The sequence below is a fragment of the Equus caballus genome, chromosome 4 (genome assembly GCF_041296265.1).
Source record: "Equus caballus isolate H_3958 breed thoroughbred chromosome 4, TB-T2T, whole genome shotgun sequence".
NCBI classification, from domain to species: domain Eukaryota; kingdom Metazoa; phylum Chordata; class Mammalia; order Perissodactyla; family Equidae; genus Equus; species Equus caballus.
This window is the reverse complement of record NC_091687.1, coordinates 106,998,919-107,017,615: the sequence shown is the minus strand read 5'-3', so window position 1 is coordinate 107,017,615 and position 18,697 is coordinate 106,998,919. Positions and strand designations below refer to the sequence as shown.

At 57.6% G+C, this 18,697-nt stretch overlaps 1 protein-coding gene across 1 annotated transcript; it reads right to left on the bottom strand.

The window, feature by feature from the left end:
- Positions 1-194: 194 nt before the first annotated feature.
- Positions 195-18,569, bottom strand: NOS3 (nitric oxide synthase 3). The gene is made up of 26 exons (XM_001504650.7): positions 18,279-18,569; positions 16,537-16,639; positions 16,047-16,195; positions 15,686-15,848; positions 14,226-14,317; positions 13,999-14,140; positions 13,581-13,720; positions 13,301-13,475; positions 12,677-12,778; positions 11,856-12,050; positions 11,659-11,732; positions 11,325-11,469; positions 10,941-11,045; positions 8,137-8,204; positions 7,690-7,806; positions 7,410-7,584; positions 5,522-5,654; positions 5,321-5,399; positions 5,004-5,191; positions 4,263-4,435; positions 3,777-3,987; positions 3,602-3,689; positions 2,469-2,590; positions 1,505-1,653; positions 926-1,120; positions 195-816 (listed from the first exon to the last, which is right to left on the bottom strand). The coding sequence occupies exons 1-26, from the start codon at positions 18,446-18,448 to the stop codon at positions 655-657; spliced, it is 3,615 nt and encodes a 1,204-aa protein (XP_001504700.4). The 5' UTR covers positions 18,449-18,569; the 3' UTR covers positions 195-654.
- Between the last annotated feature and the right edge of the window lie 128 nt (positions 18,570-18,697).

Sequence of the window (18,697 nt, the reverse complement as noted above, 5' to 3'; positions counted from 1 at the left end):
GCTGAGAGCTGTACCTGCTTCTCAATCAAGAGCTAGGAAGCAACACAGGAGAACTGCCTGTGATTGGCTGGAAGCCACGTTTCCAGAGTGCTGGGTCAGTGGAACGTGTACACTGCAGCGCCCCATCAAAGAATTACCAGCCTCTCCTGCCCCACCCCCTAACACCCGCATCTGCATAAGTTAAAAGACAAAGCTTGTCGTTCTCTAATTTTAATCAATGGGAGCTGGGTTAGGCATCTTAGTAGTTCTCATAACATCTGGTCCAGTCTCTTATGGTGAGTTTTCACGAATAAATATTTGAATGATTTAGAAATTAGGTGTCAAGATAACATACTCCTGAGAGAGGTAAGGGGATCTAAAAATTCACCGAAAGAACACCAAAGGGGTGACAGTGGGCCCTGGAATACCACTGCTGGGAGAGGCCTTCCAGATTTACTCAGACCCAGGTAAGGGAAGGGGTCTAGAGAGAGAAAGGGACATTCGCTCATTCCGGAATAAGGTGAAGTGTCCACAGGCTCCGGACAGACAAGGGAAGGCACCTCGGGAGGGGAGTGGGGGAGGCGGCCGGTCCTGGTTAGGCCGACAGGGGAGCAGCAGAGTCAGGATGGACCGACAGCCCCTCTCCGGGAACTGGGGTAGAAAGCAAGAGGACTCTCAGCGACCAGAGGTGTCTGGGCCGGGCGGGTCGAACGCCCAGGGCACTGTGCCCTGCAGATGCCGCTCGTGCAAGGAAAGGCTCTGGGTGCGTATGCGGCTTGTCACCTCCTGGGTGCGCAGCGTGAGCCCGAAAATGTCCTCGTGATAGCGTTGCTGATCCTGCGGAGAAAGAGCGCAGCGGGTCAGAACCGCAGTAGGGGGATCGGTACCGCAGTGGGCCCCGCCCCCGGCATGGCCCCGCCTCGCCCCGGGACCGGCTCCTTCGCACCCGCAGCACGCCGATGACGTCGCCGGCCTCGTCCAGTTCCATGTCGCCCTCTGTCGCCAGGATGCGTTGCACCGTCTGCAAGACGCTGGTTGCCATGGTGACATCACCGCAGACAAACATGTGGCCCCGATCGAGGCACAGCACGCGGTGCACCTCGGCAGCCAGCTCGGTCCGCAGGATGTCCTGTACGTAGGTCTGAAGGGAGGTGGGGTTAGGGACATGCCCTGGGGGCGCGGGCCGGGAGGGGAGGGAGAGGGGGGCAGCAGAGGGCGGGCCCGAGGGGGAGGGCGAGCCTTAGGTGTGAAAAAATTCCTAGCCGGCCAGATGAAGCGTAAGTGCGCTGGGGATGGGGTCTAGAGAGGCGGAGCCAAGCAAGGGGCGGGGCGGGGCTTGTTGAGGGTGGGTGAGACCAAAGGGCGCGTTGGGCACGCGGATGGGGCCCAGTGGGTGCGGGTGCCTGAGCGCCGCTGGGTGGGAGCAGAGGGGAGGGCCTGGGCCTGCGCTCACCGCTGGAGCGCACGTCGGTCCTTCCCCCTGTCCCTAATTTCAGGTTACCCCCGCCCCCTTAGAGTCCCGCACCTTAGGGCTGTCCGGTTCCCTGGAGAAGGCGGTGAGGACGCGGCCAAATACCCCGCGCTGCTGGGCATCCTGCACCTCGTCGCGGTAGAGGTGATCGAGCTGGGAGCATCGGCAGCCGAACACCAAGGTCATGGGGGCGGGCTGCAGCCCTGCAAGCAGTACTGTGGCTTGGGCGAGCCCTCTCTCCCGGGGCCGCAGCCCCAGCGACCCCTCCCGCTGGCTACCCTCGCCCTGGCTGACAGCCCAGCCTTTCGGACAGAATCAATCACTTTTGGCTTTTTGGCCTCTAGGAGAGTGCAGGATGCTTTCGCAGAAATCTTGTCTGACCCTGATTTACACAGAAGAAGCCGAAGCTTACAGGAGACGGTGACTTCCCTCCAGTGGAATGACCCTGCTGCTCCAGAACGTGGGGCTTCTGACTCGGAAAGTGAAGCCCTCTGCAGTCTAACACTGCAGTTCTGGGACTCTATCCAGCCCCTTCCCTGCTCCAACCCCCTATTCTCCCACACCTTCAGCTCCCACACTTTCTACCTTCCTCTCAGCCCAGCCCCCTTCTTTCGATTTACCAGTTGGCCTGGCCCAGCCTGAACACCCTGTAGCTTCCTTGGGACTTGGACATGCCTAGCTGAGCTCCAGCATAGTCCAGAGTTCACCTGGGGCATTTCTTGTCTTCTGAGTTCCAGCCCCATCCTCTCCAGACTTCCAGTTCCTCTTGTCCCTTCGTCCCTAATCCAATCCAACACCTACTTTGTGTCTGGCACCAGGAAGCCAGACCAACAGGGCACTGCCTTTGCCTCTAGGCCCTCCCCCTCCCCTTGGTCTAATAAGCTTCTTTTCATTGTCGTGACCCTGGTTCCTTGCCCTTTTTCCTACCTGGTTCCTGCCTTCCAGGCCCTGCACCTTTGTCCCTAGATTGTGTGATTCCCTCCTGCCTTCTGGTCGTTCTCTTTGCCACCAGCCTCACCTTTGCTCTCAATGTCATGCAGCCGCTCCTGCCAAAATCCCCGGAAGGGGGCGATGCCCGTGCCGGGGCCCACCAGGATGCAGGGCAAGCTGGGGTCTGGAGGCAGCCGGAAGGAGGGAGCCCTGGCGGAGAGACGCTCCGTCAGGCTCCCTTGGCTTCCCCAGCCCCTGTGTGTCCCAACCTCAGCGTGGTGGAGAGGGGAGAACCCAATTCACTGGAGATGAGTTAATACTTGTGAAGAGCTCATGACAGTGTCTAGCTCATAGTAAGCACGATGTGTTTATTAAAAGAACTCTGCTTGCAGGCAGAAATGCCCTGGACCTGAGGTTTTGGGTGGTTGGGTCAAAAGGAAATATAGTTCAATTTGAAGAATGTTTTGACCTTCTCAGTTTAGGAGATTTTGAAATACGGGGAAGGGAAGGACAGCCTTTTGGTTCATCACGGGTTCACTGAGTGTGTTTATTTTGAATCGTGGCCTCAATGTTGGTATTTGGTTTGTATTCAGTAGGTTGGTGCGGTTTATCTGTAATTTGGCCTCCTGCATGGATTTGGGGCACTGGGCCTAGCTGGTGCCACTCTGGGAACTCTTCTTAGTCCCACTCGAGACTTTTGGCTCCTGGCTGCTGAGTGGGGCAGGACTTCTGAACAGAGCACGAGACCCTCCGCTTTCTCTGAGTCCTAGGTGATACTATGGTAACTTCACTGGTTCTCCCCAGACTAAGTGGGGACCTGTTCTTGAACAGGGCACAGTTCCCAAGTGCCAGGCCTAATATCACACTGACCCCAAGGATATAGTGAGGAACACAGTACCCCTTCTAAAAGCAATAGGGCCTGAGGGTCTAATCTCAGTCCTGTCTCCAGAAGCTGCAGTTTCAGGGCAGGACCCTAAGTCCAAATCAGTGAAAGGTCCAAAGCTTAGCCAAAGTTCCGAAGTGGTTTAACTGGACGCCCCATCCTTGGTATGTTAGGTAGGCCCCTCCTGCTCATCAAAGCTTCCATCCTTACTCTGTGTAACTGTCCACCCATTCCTCCATCTGTTCCCGGTCATCCATTTGGCACTTTGTCCACCTCTGCTTGGACAGACACTCTTCTTGACGCCCCTCCTGCCTCCATCCCCCACAGTGCTCACTTACCCCCTGATGAAGCAGGGTACAAGGTCTCCGGCCTTGAGTTGGCTCAGCCATGTGGAGCAGACTCCATAGTGCAGGGGGCCTAGCCCATCTAGGGGATTGGGGAGGAGAGGGAGCCAGTGAGGGGCCCATCCTGGGGTCACTGTGTGGCCCTGGCCCTGGCCCTCCGCAGCCTCACCCTGGGTCCTGTATGCCAGCACGGCAACTGTGAGGTGGATCTCTCCTGGGTGGGTGCTGGGGGCTGAGCTGACGGAGTAGTACCGGGGCTGGAGCAGGGGCAGCTGGGTGAGGAGCAGGGCAGCAGGCAGTGCCACCGAAGGAAACTGCTCCAGCACCTCCAGCAGCGTGGGGCAGCGGAACCACTTCCATTCTTCGTAGCGCCGGGGGTCCTGGTGGGGACAGGGTGCAATGGGACCTCCCAACCCTGCCTGCTGACCTCCCTTCTTGACCCCTTCCCAGCTGAGCCTCCTTGGGATTTCGGCCTCCTCAATTCAGGCCAACACTTCTCTGTGCCTGGCTCTTTAAGACCTCGAGCGAGCGTTCAGAGATGAATTAGTGACTGGAGCTGGGTCTTAAAGCCCCAGTACGCATTAGCCAGGTGGGCTCCCCTTCTCAGCTCATTCTGCCCCACTAGCCCCTGCTCCCCACTGGGCTGCCCCCCAACCTGGCTGAGGGTCTCAAGCTCCTGCTGTTCACTGGGTTCTTCTGCCAAGGTGCTGAGCAGTCGAAGGAGTTGAGGGCTGGGCGGGGAAGTGATGTCCAGGAAGAAGGTGAGAGCCTGGCGCAGCGTGCACGGGGGCAGCCGGGGGTCCCGCACCCAGCTTGGGGGAGGGCCACCTGGGGGTGGTGCACAGGGGAGCTCTGAGGAAGGGGTCAGCCAGAATTGCATTGTCTGGTGTGGTGATTGCTTCTTGGGAGGTACATGGGGACTCATCATGCCTCATGGTGTTTTATCAGAGCCCTTGAACAGCGGTGGCAGGGCTGTCTCGGCAGCCCCTGTGTGTGTGTTTGGAGGCGCCTCACTGGTTTGGGTTGGTCTGGGCTCCTCTGCCTCCCTCCCCACCCCAACTTATTTTTAACCCCAGGCACTGGTGTGGCAGAAGGTAGACCCCATGCCAACTACAGAGCCGGCGAGGCTGCAGGGGGAGCCTTTGGGAGGAGCCCAGAGGGAGGGGACACCTTTATGGGGGTGGGATGTGGGTGGTTTCTGAGAAAGAAGCCTCATCTGTGGACCATCCAGCAACAAGGCCAGCCTGGCAGGAGGTGGCACAGCCACTCCAGGCGCAGTGGTGCTGGCTGTGAGCCGAGGTGGTAGCCCTCTGCCAGGTCATGAACCCAAGGGGATCCTGGGGCCAGGAAGATGGAGCAGGCTGTCACTGTGGTGCCCCAGATCACACCCCCTCACCAGGGCTGCCCTTCTCCAGCTGTTCCACTGCCACGGGCTCGCCTGCTGGCGGCGGGTCCTCCACACGGCTGAGCAGTGCCTCCACGAGTCCCGGCCGGTTGGGTGGGCAGACGCCTATGTGGTCCCCTGGCTGGTACTGGAGCCCCTCCTGGCCTCCAGTGTCCAGGCGCACCAGGATCGTGGCCCGGCTGGGGGTAGGGAGAGGGGGCAGTTATAGGGGGGCGGAGGGTGGAGCAGGGGAAAGCAGGATGTGAGAGAAGGATGGGGGGGTCTGGGAAGGAGGGGCCAGGACAGGTCGGGGGAGTGGTCCTCCTCACGTGGACTTGCTGCTTTGCAGATTTTCCACTGAAAGGACTGTAGCCTGGAACATCTTTCGCCGGTGCACATGGATCAGGCCTGCGGGGGAGCAAACGAGACCGAGCCTGAGGCAGGGACCTCCCCTCACCCGCTGAGAGTTCATCCTGGGACCCTAGGGAGCCTAGAGGGCCAGCAGGGGCAGGGCGAGGTCAGGGACACACCTGGTAGCAACTGGAGGCCCTCAGCCTGGGTGCTCAGCCGGTACCTCTGGCGCTTCCAGCTCCGTTTGGGGCTGAATATGTCCCGGGCAGCAGCCTTGGCATCCTCTCCCACGCAGAAGGTCTCACAGGAGGCCTGAGGGGCAAGGTGGTGAGGGCCAAGGACCTCTGGCCACCAGGGAGGGCTCGAGCAGTGAGGAGCTCGAGGGGGCCAGTGTAGGAGGTTGAGCTGGGCTTGTTGGGTCCCCAGTCGCCACCTTCCATTCTGAGGGCTCCAGGAGCAGAGGGCCCCAGGAGCGGGAGGTGCCTGTCTCTGAGATCAGCAGCTGCAGTGGCCGGAGGGAGAATGCGATAGACACTGATGGCACCTTGTTCTTCTGCCCATGTCAGGGCTTGGCTGCTGCGCTAGCTCCCCCTTTGCAAGTGATTTGTTGGTGTTATACCCACTAGTTACGTAATCTGGTGAGTGTTAATCTTGTGTCCCCAGGAGCACGGTGCTTGGCACACAGTAGCACTCAGTGAATAGTCTATACATTCAGAACTGCGTTCAAATTCTGACTCCTGTACTTACTTTTTACATGCCTCAGTTTCCCCATCTTTACACCTCATTAGGTTCTGCTGAAGATTAAATGAGATACTTTATGTAAAGCCCTTAAGTGCTCCTGGAGTGGGACACCAAATATGGGTGGCTGTGGGAGGGGTCTCTGGCTGGTCTGTCTTTCCCTGCACTGCACACAGGGGGCTGGAGGAGGCCCCTGGGGCAGGATCCCTTGGGAGAGGCTCATCCTATTTTTTTCTGCTAGCTCAAGTCTGGCACACTGCTTGGCCAGTCCCCAGCTTGAAATCTAGGGCTCATCCATGATTGGCTGCTCCCTCCCCTCCCACCACATCACCAGACCTGTTAATCTTTCTTTTGTGTGTGTAAAGGCTTATATCTCTTCCTTCCTTCCTTGGCCCCCTCCCTTCCTTCCTACCTCCACTGCTACCACCCTGCTTAGCTCTGAGTCTTCCTGCTTCTAGTTGGTGGCTCCTCCAGTTGACCCAGAGCCTTTGGAGAGGTACCCCTAAACTTCATGTTGGGTCCTCCCTTCTTTCATCTGCTCGTAACTTCCAGCCACTTTCCTTGGCCTGGATTCTTTAGTCTTGTTTTCCATTCCCCCTTCTCCTGAGCAACCCCTCCACCTGGGCCAGGTGGCCCTCCCCAGCCTAGGATGCCCTCCTCCTTTCCATCAGTCCAGACCTGCTGAGCTCCAACCTCAGAACCCTGGCAGGGCCGGTGTTGCCCTGGAACAGCATCAGGCCTGGGAGAAGGAGCCCTGTTCAGCTCCAGGCATAATCCCCACACAGGGCAGAGCTGCCTCCGGAGGAAGCCCAGGCTTCAAAAGTCACAGCCCCAGAAGCCACCCCTCCTTGCACTCCCCTCCAGTCCAGGCACCACCCCAAGCCTGTCTGGCCTCTGACTTCCTGTGGTTTCTGTGCTGGCCTCAGCTTCAGCCCTCGCCTCTGTCTAACCTGTTCTTGATCCTTCCTTCTCCCTCCATTCTGCCCTCCCTGGGCAGAGCACCCTGCCCTGCACCTCCTCCCTTTGTGCTCCCACTGAGGGGGCTGAGCCTCTGCCTGACTGAGGCTCCTGTCTGCCACAGCCAGGCACCTCCCACGTTGTTAGGGTCATGTGGTCCATTACTCAGGACAGCCAGAGAGCTGGCTGTGTGGTGGCAAAATGACAGTGGATTTTGGAAGGAACAGGAAGGGACCAGAGAGCCACACAGAAGCAGGGCAGCAGTGAGGACACCAGCCTCAATATTACAGGTCTCGGGGGGACGTGTCCAGACTGGAGTGAGTCAGTGAGAGGTCGCAGGGGTCAGATGTCGGGACAGGCCCAGGGGCTCACCTGGAAGGCGGCTTGGGCCCAGCCACGGAAGGCCTCCTCCTGGCCGCACAGCTCGTCTCCCTGGCCCAGCTGCAGGAGCCGCTCGCCACCCAGCTCTTCCAGCCGCGTGTCCACCGCACGAGCAAAGGCGCAGAAGTGCGGGTACGCCCGGGAGCCGAGCCCGAACACACAGAACCTGGGGTGCAGGGAGCCGTCACTGGAGCCCACCCCTGTCCCAGTCCATGTGTGCCCAGGCAACTTGCCCTCCCGGCACGCCTCCCCTCACTGAGGGTCTCCAGACCTGAGGGTCCCCAGTGCCCCTGCACTGTCTGTGTTACTGGATTCCTTTCTCTTCCGCCGCCAGGAGGACACCAGTGGGTCTGAACAGGAGACGCTGTTGAAGCGGATTTTGTAACTCCTGGCAAGAGAGGACAAAGACAGGGGTGTCACAGGCACAGCCCTGTGACACAGCCAGGGGACAGCTTCAGGGCCTCTGCATCTGGGGCAGGAAAGGCTCTGCCCCTGGGCTTGGCTTCGCATCCTTGGGGGTCTCCAGACCTCCAGGTCCTGCTCTGCCTCCCCTCCCCTCTCTGAAGGAGACCTCAGGACTGACTGGCCCTTAGTGCCCTGGGGGCAGATCATGAGGAAGGAGGGTGTCCTGAGGCTGTGGTGGGGACCCAGGCCTCCTCCCACCTGTCCTCTTGCTTGTTGGAGGCACAGAGGGAGAGCTCTCCAGATGCCCACTCACTTGTGCTGTTCTGGCCGAGGGGAGCTGTTGTAAGGGCCCGACATCTCCATCAGGGCTGCTGCGAAACTCTGGCAGGGGGGAGTGTTGGTATCATGGTTAGTTTTATTTTAAATTATACAGAAGTTTAAAACTGCACCAAGCTTTGCCTTAGTATTATTATTTGTAACTTTTAATTTTAATTTATTTTGAAAATTTCAAAAGAGGTGTTGGCTTTTTGAAAACACTACAGAAGCATATAAAGTAATAGAAGAGAAAATCTACCCTTCTCTTCCCTCCAGTCTTACTTAGCTCCCAAGGCATGCTCTATGGGCAGGTGTCTGACTTTCTAGTCTTTTCGTTGTATTTACATACATATCTGTACTTATAGTATTTTTAAAAAGTAAAAATGAGACTGTACTATATTTACCTACTTTTTATCAATAACCTGTCATGGATGTCCTTCCAGGTCAGCACACCAAGGTCGACCTCGTTCTTTTGCATAGCTATGTAGCGTCCTATCATTTGTACGTACCATCATGTAGGGCCTTCCCTCTGACTGAGGACATCTGGGGGATCCACAAACAATGCTACCACACACTCATATGTGCTTGCTTCCTCTTTTGCATACGTCAGTAAGATAGTCCTTAGAAGTGGAATTGTCAAGTGAGAGGATTTAAAAGCCTGATGGGGTAGTCAAGCCATCCTCCGGCATGAGAGTAGAGGGGTGCTCTTTCCTCACACCTATCAACACTGGACGTGACCAGTTCTTACTGTTTCAGCCGATTCAACAGGTGGAAAACAGCTCTCAGTCCCCCTGAATTGCCTTGATCACTAGTGGCACTGACATCTTCTAGAAGGCTGGGCTGCCTCACATGCTGCCACAGAAACAGCTTAGAGCTACATGGAACAACCTTCACACAGGAAAGAACAAAAATGTGGCAAGGCCAGAGCATCTCATTGTCGGCTGTAGATGCATTCGGGTCTGCAGGCTCGAAGTGATTAGCACGCGCTACCTTAATTTTACTCTTTGGATATTTTGCAGAAGTGTAACATACATACAGAAGAGCACACATAGCATAAACGGACAGCTTTATAGATTTTCACAAACTGAACCTACCTGTGTAATGAGCATCCCATCAAGTAATATCACCAGCATCCTGGAAGTCCTCTTTGTGCCCCTCCCAGTCACCACCACCCCTCATGACCCCAGGGTAACCAACCACTTTCCTGATTAGAACACCACGGATTAGTTTTGCTTGTTTCTGAACTTGATGCAAAGGGAACCCTATGGTCTGATTCTTGGTTGTCTGGCTTCTTTCCCTCTACACGATGTTCTGAGACTCGTGTGTACTGTTGTGTGTGGCTGTAATTTGTTCACCCTCATTGCTGCGTCGCATTTGATTAGAGTGCACTGTGTTTGTTCGGTCTACTGTTGATAGTCCCTTGAATTGTTTCCAGTGTGGGAGCATTGTGAACAACGCTGCTGTAAATATTCTTGTTTCTGTCTTTAACGAACATATCCTCTTTTCTGTGGAGCATTTTCCTAGTTTGCTCCATTTGTAAAAATTGGAGGTAAAATTTACACACATTGAAATGCACAGAACTCTAAGGCACAGTTCAATCTATTCGGCTGTTTGGCAGTTTCATGAAAAAAAGTTATACATCTACCGGCTGACCAGCAATTCCACTCCTAGGTATTTATCCAAGAGCAATGAGCACATAAGCCCACAAAAGCCTAGTACAAGAGTGTTCGTAACAGCTTTATTCATAACAGCCAAACACTGGAAACAGCCCAAGTGTCGGTCAACAGCAGCGTGGAGAAACAGCCTGGTGTATTCACACAACCAGTGCTCTTGGTGGTGGGAGGGAGCGAACTACTGAATCACTCGACAGCGAGGTGGACCTCTAAAGCAGGCTGAGTAAAAGAAGCCAGAATGCTGTATGCTCCTCCCTATGACGTCCTAGAGCAGGCGAAACTAACCTAGGTGACAGAAATCCGAACGCTGGTGGCTTTGAGTAGGGAGATTGCCTGGTAAGGGGATTGCCTTGGGGAACTGACAGGGGACTTTCTAGGTGATGGAAATGTTCTTATCTTGATAGGGTTGCAGGTCACATGGGTGTAAATACTACTTTTATACTAAAGAAAAAGTGATTTTATTTTTCTTTAAAAGGCAGATCAGAATGAGGGCTGAAGTGGACAGCAAGGAGGGGAGAAATCTTACAGAATTCCACTTTAGGGTACTTCAGGAGTACTGAGTGCTAAGAAGGCATTTGTCACCTAGAAACCGAAACAGATAGGGGCCCCAGCAATGAAGGCAGAAGTGCCAGAGAAGCTTGAAAGATAATGGTTAACAACGAAGGATTGAACGGTGCCACTCTAGTTCTTCCTTTAAAGATTTGTTCAGAAAGTGAAGTTGCCCAATCTCTGTTGGCATCTGAGTGCTCTTTTCTTTTGTCAAGAAAAGAAAAAGCTGAAATTGCGTATTAAGTGGAATGTTCCTGTTTTTCTCATTTGTCAATGCCCGAGAGCAGTCCAACCTCGTTGGCCAGCCAAGAAGTGCCTGCCACGTATTAAAAACTGGCACTGATAATGGAAACGACTTGGGTACACAGTTAAGCAGGTGTGTGTGCGTCCAGGGCAGCCCCCGGGGTGGGCCTGGAGCGTGGCTTGTGCAGGCTCACGGGTCCCAGTGGAAGGTCCATGCTCCCACCTTGGGGATTCTCGTGGAGTCTCCACTTTCCATTATGGGTGGGGGGTTCCTGCCCAGCTATTCCGTTTTGAGTCTCCCCTCATTCCCCGTGGCCCCTTTCCTGGCAGGCCTCACCTCTCCATTCTCTGGGGGATCCCCATTCCCGAATGTGCTGGTCACCACCAACACCAGTGTCTCGTGCTCGAGGGACACCACATCATACTCATCCATGCACAGGACCTGTGGGCGAGGAAGAGACCACTGTCTGGACTCAGCCCTGCTGACCTGGTCCTTCTCAGTCTGGCCCTCCCTGGCAGGGCAAAGTCAGGCCTGACGCAGTCCCTGACTCCTTGTGGTTCCCAGGTTCCCCGTGGGCCCTGACTGTGACCCCCCTCTCTATCCTCCAGGGCGTGTCTGAAGATGCGGGCAGCGCCCTCTACCCTGCCGACCTCACCCCCCGGGCTCGCCCCCCCCCCCCAACCACTTTCAAGATCCCTGCTCCTCTGGGCTCAGCCCTACCCGGGGGTCGAAAGCCTTCCGGAAGAGCCTCCCCAGCTGCTGTGCGTAGCCCTGGGCCCGGCCGGTCTCGGAGCCGTACAGGATTGTAGCCTTCACTCTCTTTGCCATCACGGTGCCCATGAGGGAGGCAGAGATCTTCACAGCACTGTGGGCAAGGGTGGGGTGAGGGGGTCCCAGGTGCACGGAGCCGGGGCCTCCCCAGGCGCACCGTCTGGACCCCATCACAGCAAGGTCTTGGGGCACTGGGTCGTGGGTGTGCCTTCCCACTGGCCCAGACCACCGCTGGGGCTGTTCTCCCAGGTGTGGGGGAAGGGAGCACTCTTAGGGCACCTACTTGGCCACTTCCTTAAAGGTCTTCTTCCTGGCGAGGCCGGTGCCCTTGACTGCACTCCCCTTCCAGGGGTCTGGCTGCAGGGGAGCGGTGGGGGGAGTGGAGAGGGAAGTGAGTAAAGAAAACAGAAGATCGGAGGACACTGGGGGGCCGCCTAGTTAGAGCCAGCCCCAGTGGGCAAGAGGCAGTGGGGTGGGCACCTGGTAGCGGAAGGCAGGGGACAGGACATAGTTGACCATCTCCTGATGGAAGACAGGGGTGAGGCTGCCCGAGATGGGGGGCACAATCCAGGCCCAGTCGGCAGGGCAGCCCCCCCTCGCCTTCTGCTCATTCTCCAGGTGCTTCATGAAGGAGGCTGTGGCGGCGTGGTGGTCCACAATGGTCACTTTGGCCAGCTGGGGTGAGAGAGGGAGGGTGAGAGAGGGAGGGAGCGAGAGGATGGGCTTAGGCTCAGGCTACAGAGCCCACTACTTGTCACCCCAAGCCCCCTGTGCCCTGGTCACCCCGACTCTGACATATACTGTGTTCCCCCAAACCCTGCTGTGACCTCTAACTGCAGCATGCGTGGTCATGCTCGAAGTTCAGCTTGTTAAGCAGGTCCAGTCTCTGGCATCTTTAAGCCCTGCCCCCCCAGCAAAACATCCTAAACTCTTGAGAGCCCAAGGAATACTCAGCAGGCACTAGTTTCCTCAAACTATGATGCTCAGCATGCCCTCGATTCTGGAATTAGAGTTTCCAGAATCCAGTGGGTCCCACAAACTGCAATACCCAGTATGCCCTGGGGTCCAGAATTACTAAGCATGCGATCATCAGCTGGGCTCCTGGCACATACCAGGCCCCCATCTTGCAGCACCCGCAATAGTATGTGCTGTGTCCCCAGAACTGCAGGCCTAGCATGCCGCATGTCTCTTGGACTATGGAATTCCTTCCAGCCGGCTCCAAGTCCTGCCCCATTTTCCAAGTGCCTCCCTCTCTTCCAGCCCCGGCCTCTTGCCCTCCTGGCCAGGTTGGGCCTGCGCACCTGGTAACTGTGCAGCACAGCCAAGTTGATTTCCACCGCTGCCTTGTCTTTCCACAGGGACGAGGTTGTCCTGGTATCCAAGTCCATGCAGACGGCCACATCCTGGGAGCAGGGGTGCATGGCATTGGTGGGGACAGGGCGGTGGGGAGTGGATCTCTGTCTCAAACTCGTGAGTGGAAGGAGTGAGGGTGGGTGGGTGGCACGTGGCAGCCTGACTGCCTCTTTGGGGCTGATTCAGGTTCTTGCCTGCAAAGGCGCCACAGAGCAGAAAGGGACACTGGGCACTTCTCAGCCCTGGGCCTTAGTTTCTCATCTCTAAAATGTCTTAACTCACATTCTTTTGGGGTCAAGGTCTGTTTTGAGAAGGTGATGAAAGCTATAGAGCTATAGATTCTATCCCCAGGAAAATAACTCTATATTCACACACACGTGTGCACTCACGCCCCATTGCCCCAGCCTTGGAGGTTTCAGAGCTCTCCGAAGTTCTAGTTTAGGAGCACCTGACATCACTCAGATTCTCTAGTTGCTGACATTCTGTGGATCTTTTTGCCAGTCAAAGCCTTCAGCCCAGGAGTGGGTGGGGCACGCAGCTCCCTGTGGCCCCTCCCCTCTGCTGGTCCTCACCTCCAGGATGTTGTAGCGGTGAGGGTCACACAGGTTCCGCGTGCCGATCTCAGTGCTCATGTACCAGCCGCTGAAAGGGGCCGCAGGGAACTCCAGGCCCCCGATTTCCAGCAGCATGTTGGACACTGCCGGGAGCGCGTACCAGCGCAGGCCCAGGGATGCGAACCACTCCAGCCTGGGGGCATGGGGCGTGAGATCAGGTCCCCTGTGGAGCCTTGCCTGCCTGGCCACCCCCTGGGCAGCCCCCTCCTCCACCTGACCCAGTCCTTCTCGTGCTCACGTGGGGTGCTCCAGGGGCACTTCAAGCACCAGCTCGGGGGGCAGAGTGAAGAGTTCCGGGGGTTCATCTGGGGCCTGGAGCAGCAGGGGCAGCACATCAAAGCGGCCATTTCCTGGAGTCCAGCCATGCTGGACGCAGAGCTGCACGGAGCAGGGCACGAGGCAGGTCTGAGGGTCCAAACTCATGCCCTCCTCAGGGACCCCCTTCATTAGCCACCTCCCATCCTTCATCTCAGGGATCCCTCATTGACTGGATCTCCACACCCACCTACGGGCCTCCTTCTTTGGTATCTCCCATCCTTCATCTCAGTGAGGGTGTCCTCTTCCTCCCTTACCGACCGCTCTTTGACTGGACCCCCGTGCCTCATCCCAGAGCCCTCATTGGCTGGCTTTTCCTTTCTCTACCTCTCTATGCCCACCTCGGTGATCTCCACGTTGGCTGGGTCCCCCCGCACAGAGCCGTCCTGCTGTCTGTAGCCTGCATAGCGCACCAGTTGGCTGTTCCAGATTCTGAAGTCTCCGCGGCCCGGGGTGCGCTGGGGGAACACTGTGATGGCAGAGCTGACATGGGGACAAGAGCTGGTCAGAGCCCCAACTCACCACTACCTGCAGGAGGGTGAGTCTGGCGCTGTGCAGGTGCACTCACCGAAGGTTGCCCCGGTTGGTGGCGTACTTGATGTGGTTGCATATGCAGGTGAACATCTCCTGCGCAGAGCTGCAATCCCGCGCATCAAAGACCTGAGCCAGCCAAGACAGGGGGACAGGAGGGGAATGGGAGTCTTGAGACCAGCCCCAGGAGAAGGTAAGAAGGCAGGGAAGGGAGGAATGGCTTTGTCTGTGGCCTTCGAAGGCTGGAGGTGCCACTAGCTGTGAGCCATGGTTCCTTCTCCCCCTGGGAGCCTCCCTGACCATTTGCATCCTCACGGACCCCTTCCTGCCCTGTACCCTACACACTCGGCACAGCCTGGTCTGCTCCTCATCTCCTTGCTAGAGGCCTCCCCTGACTCCTACAGCAGCTAACTTGGTACCTGGTCCAGAGGAGGGACCCGGTGACTGCCAAAGTGATGACTGGGGAAGGGCATCAGCTGCTGGGGAGAAAACTTAGGGGTGTGGGTGGTGAGTTCTGCATTACCCACGGTGCTCAAGCAAGGGCAGGTGGCCCTAGCCAGTCATCAGACTCTCCTTGAGCACACTGATGATGGGAGGGGGGCTGGCTACACTAGGTGTCCTCCAGGGACTCTGCCCATCCTGACATTCGATGCTAAGAGGAGCCATCTTGACTGGCTGAGTGGAGGCTCCAGCAGGAGGCTGGGAGGTCTCTTTCCCGCCTGAGGGGGGAGAAGACTCGTGTTAGAGACCAGGCAGGGGGTGGCAGTGGCTGGCCTGGGGCCAAGGGAGGGATGGTGAGTGAAGTCAAATAAGGAAGCTCTGCTGGGTTCAGAGTTGACCTGACACTCCCAACAACTGAGAGGGGTTTGCATGTCAGAGAGGATTGGTCTTATTTTATTGGAGAGTCCTTTGGGATTTACTGAACATGTGGCCAGATTCCAGATTCTTTGGTGGACAGTTATAGCCAAGGAGGCCAAGGGCACGGATTCAATTCCCCTGTGGGTCAGCTTGCTTCTCTTAGTGCTGGGCCACAGGCTGTTCCAGTGACCCTGGCTCACTCTGAGTCATGTGGCAGGCGTGTGGAGGAGGATGTGGGGCCGAGGCACTGGGCGACCAGGAGGGAGCAGTGTGTTTGAGGTGAGGGGTCTGGGCTGGGCAGGCGAGGCCCACATGGAAGACGCAGCCAGCGGCCTTTTCCAGAAGGCTGCTCCGTTACTCTGACAATACCCCCCAGGGATCACTGCTCAGCTATCGTCACCAACTCACTGTCCCCGAGTGTTTCTCCCTCTGCCCAGCTGAGGCACTTCTGTGGGCTTACCAACTAGGACTTAGCTACTGGGCTGAGGCCTCCCCAGGGGTACCAGTCTCTAAGGGAACAGGCAGGGATCTCCTTGATGCTTGGGAGCCCCCAGGGAAGGCTTAGGAGCTGCCTGCACCTCTCCTCCCCACTTTTGTGTTCCCCAGTTCCTATCCCAGCTGCTTGCTGGCCAGCCACACCTGCAGTTTCCCCCACTGGATCCGGCCCACACAACGGGGAGCGTTGCGCCAGGCCTGCTTGGCCCCAAATACCAGCTCACTCTCCCGAAGCTGGTAGGTGCCCGTGGCTGCCACCTCGGCCTCCACCTCCTGAAGACGCTGCTCGTGGGCCTGGGAGCCGCTCCTGGGGAGGGGAGGGAGCAGAAGGAGTCGTGTGGGGTGGGGAGACCCCAGGCTTTGTGTGAGTGTTGGGGGAGGCTGGTGGTGCTGAGCTCAGGCCCATGGTGTCAAGATGGGGGGTGGGAGTGGCTCCCGGGGAAGTGGTCTCAGCAAGACTCAGGGGAGAGGACAAGGGTGGGCTGTGGGCTCAGAGGGGTCTCACCTCTTGATGGAGCTGTAGTACTGGTTGATGAAGTCCCTAGCCTGACTCAGCAGCTGCTCAGGAGGCGGAGGGCCCTGGGACGGCCGGCTCTGCAGTTTCCGTGGAAACACCAGGGAGCCGAGGCAGCGTCTTGGGGTGCAGGGCCCATCCTGGGTAAGGGGGGCAGGGGGTGGAGGTGGAGAGAGCAGGAAGCACAAAGATCAGAACCACGTCAGGGTGCAGGGGCTAGGAGGGGGGGCAGTGGGAGAGAGGGGCTGGGAGGTGTGGGTTCAGGGCCCGGGCTGAGACTGGAAATAGAGGAGAGGTTGGGCTGGGTTAGGGCAGGACTTGGGGCAAGGGCTGGAGGCCGAGAGTCACCAAAGACCCCTGCACGTCCCTTAGTCCCTCTGCTTCTCCCCAGTCTGCCCTCTTTTTGGAGATGAAGGGCCAGTTCAGGAGGGCGTGGGCCTCAGCTGTGCTGACTCCAAGGGGCTGGGAGGCACGGCCTTACCTGCTGGGACTGGGCACACAGGGTGTCGTAGGTGATGCTCCCCACCTCCCAGTTCTTCACACGCGGGAACTTGGGCCCCTCTGGGGGCCTGGCGAGCGGGGGGCTGTTGAGAGCCGGGGTAGGGTCAGGGGGGAGGAGTGTGTTTCCTTTTGGATGTACCCCTGAGACCTCTCTGACAGTATTAAAAATCTCAATGATTTACTGCTTGCCTGCCATACGCTTTCTTACATTTTCCCTCGTCAGCCTTCACGACAACCTCGGGAGGGAAGCAATAATTAAATCCCCGTTCATACAGGAGGGACCTGAGGCTCAGAAAAGTTAGGAATCTTGCCAGCGGCGGCGGAAAAGGTAGAGCTGGTCACTTCTCTGCCCAGGTCCGCCTGACTCGCGTGCCTGCGGAAGCTCAGCCAGATCCTGGGGTGCTGAGGGCTGTGCTGCTGAACCCCTGAGCCCCTGGGCAAGGCTGGGTCCTCATCCCCGTGCAGGGCCCACCTCGCCTCCTCTGGACATGGGGTGTCCAACCCCTCAAAGTTGTGATGAGCCGCACCTTGAGGAGACAGAGCCTGTGCCCGGCTGAGGGAAGCCCCAGCAGAGATTCCCCAGCCCTGATTTCCCTCCCCACTCACACCCCTCCTGACAGTGGCCATCGTGTGAAGGGAAGCCTCAGAGACCTTATCACTTCCTTCCAGAGCCGCCAGGCCAGCGGCCGGGAGGAAGGGAGGGCCTCGGGTCTCGGGTGCGCCAGTGCAGAGCCCTTCCCTGAGGAGCTGTCTGCAGCCTCAGCCGCCCTGCTATCCTGGCACCCCACCTGGCCTCCAGCGCGTCCTTCCTCTCTCTGGGAACCTCTGCCCAGGGAGGCCCTTCTGGGAGCTGGGACTGCAGGGTCAGTTTTGGGGTTGACGGCCACTAGGAGGAGGGGCCTGGAGCAGAGAAAAAGGGCCTACCTGCTCTGTCTTCTCAGCCTCCCACCCTAGGACCTGAGCCTCCTGGCCCAACTCTCTCCCCCTTCCATGAGACACCATCTTGTCACTCTCCTGTTCCTATCCCTCCCAGCTCCTTTCCTCTTCTGTTAAGTAATCATTGCTGTTTGTTGAAGTCTTGCCATGAACCAGAAACTTAACACAACCCCATGGGGGTGCGGCCCTGTGGCCGAGTGGTTAGTCCACGTGCTCTGCTTTGGCGGCCCAGGGTTTTGCCAGTTTGGATCCTGGGCGCGAACATGGCAAGACTCATCAGGCCACGCTGATGCAGCGTCCCACATGCCACAACTAGAAGGACCCACAACTAAAATATACAACTATGTACTGGGGGGATTTGGGGAGAAAAAGCAGAAAAAAACCCAGAAGATTGGTAACAGTTGTTAGCTCAGGTGCCAATCTTTAAAAAAAAAACCCCATGGGGTAAGTACTGCTATATCCCTATTTTATATAAATGGAGGCTCAGAGAGGTTAAGAAACTTGCTCAAAGTCAAACAGCTCTTGGCAGGAGAGCAGCATTCCAACCCTGGCCATTCAAACTTGGTAAGCTGGCACCTTTACCCCCGACTTCCACCTGTTGCCTGCTGGCCCTAATCCTGGTCTCTCGTCTGAGCCTCCCTGACTATCCTGTTCTGTCCACAGTGACAGCCCTTTTGCATTGATGACCTGGCCGTCCTGGCTGGGCTGCAGGCTCCAGCCCTTCTGAGCCCCCGGCTTTAGGCCGTGACCCTCCTGCCACCTGCTCCTAGCCCCCAGGGCCCTCACCTGTGGTCTGGCGCAGGCAGGGGTGCGGGTGCGGGTGCGGGTACAGGTGCCCGGCTGGGCTCAGATGCGGGGGAGGCTGGGCCCTGCTTGCCACACAGCCCGAGGCCCAGCCCCAGCCCCAGGCCGCAGGGTGGCCCAGGCTCCTGGCCCACACTCTTCAAGTTGCCCATGTCGGCTTCGCTTCAGCTCTGCCGCTCTGAGCAGAGCACCGGCCTTTTCCTTAGGAAGGGGAGGGGGCAGTGGGAGGGGGCTCTCTGGTGCTGGCCCTCGCCCCGCCCCTGCCCCACACACAATGGGACAGGAACAAGGCCGGCTGGGAGGCTCTAAAGACTCGGCTCCATGCCACCAGCCTGGAGGGTGGGGGCCGGACGCCTGGGTTCCGCTCCAAGGACTAGGGCTGATAAGTGGGAACCCAGGTG

What these genes read in the sequence shown, in the direction of transcription:
- NOS3 (XM_001504650.7), bottom strand. Translation starts at nt 18,448, where the DNA reads ATGGGCAACTTGAAGAGTGTGGGCCAGGAGCCTGGGCCACCCTGCGGC. An exon ending in TCCAGTGGGGGAAACTGCAG is followed by an intron (nt 14,318 to 15,685) that starts GTGTGGCTGGCC and finishes TGGCTGGCTCAG; the next exon opens with GTCTTTGATGCGCGGGATTG. An exon ending in ACGTCATCGGCGTGCTGCGG is followed by an intron (nt 817 to 925) that starts GTGCGAAGGAGC and finishes CTTTCTCCGCAG; the next exon opens with GATCAGCAACGCTATCACGA.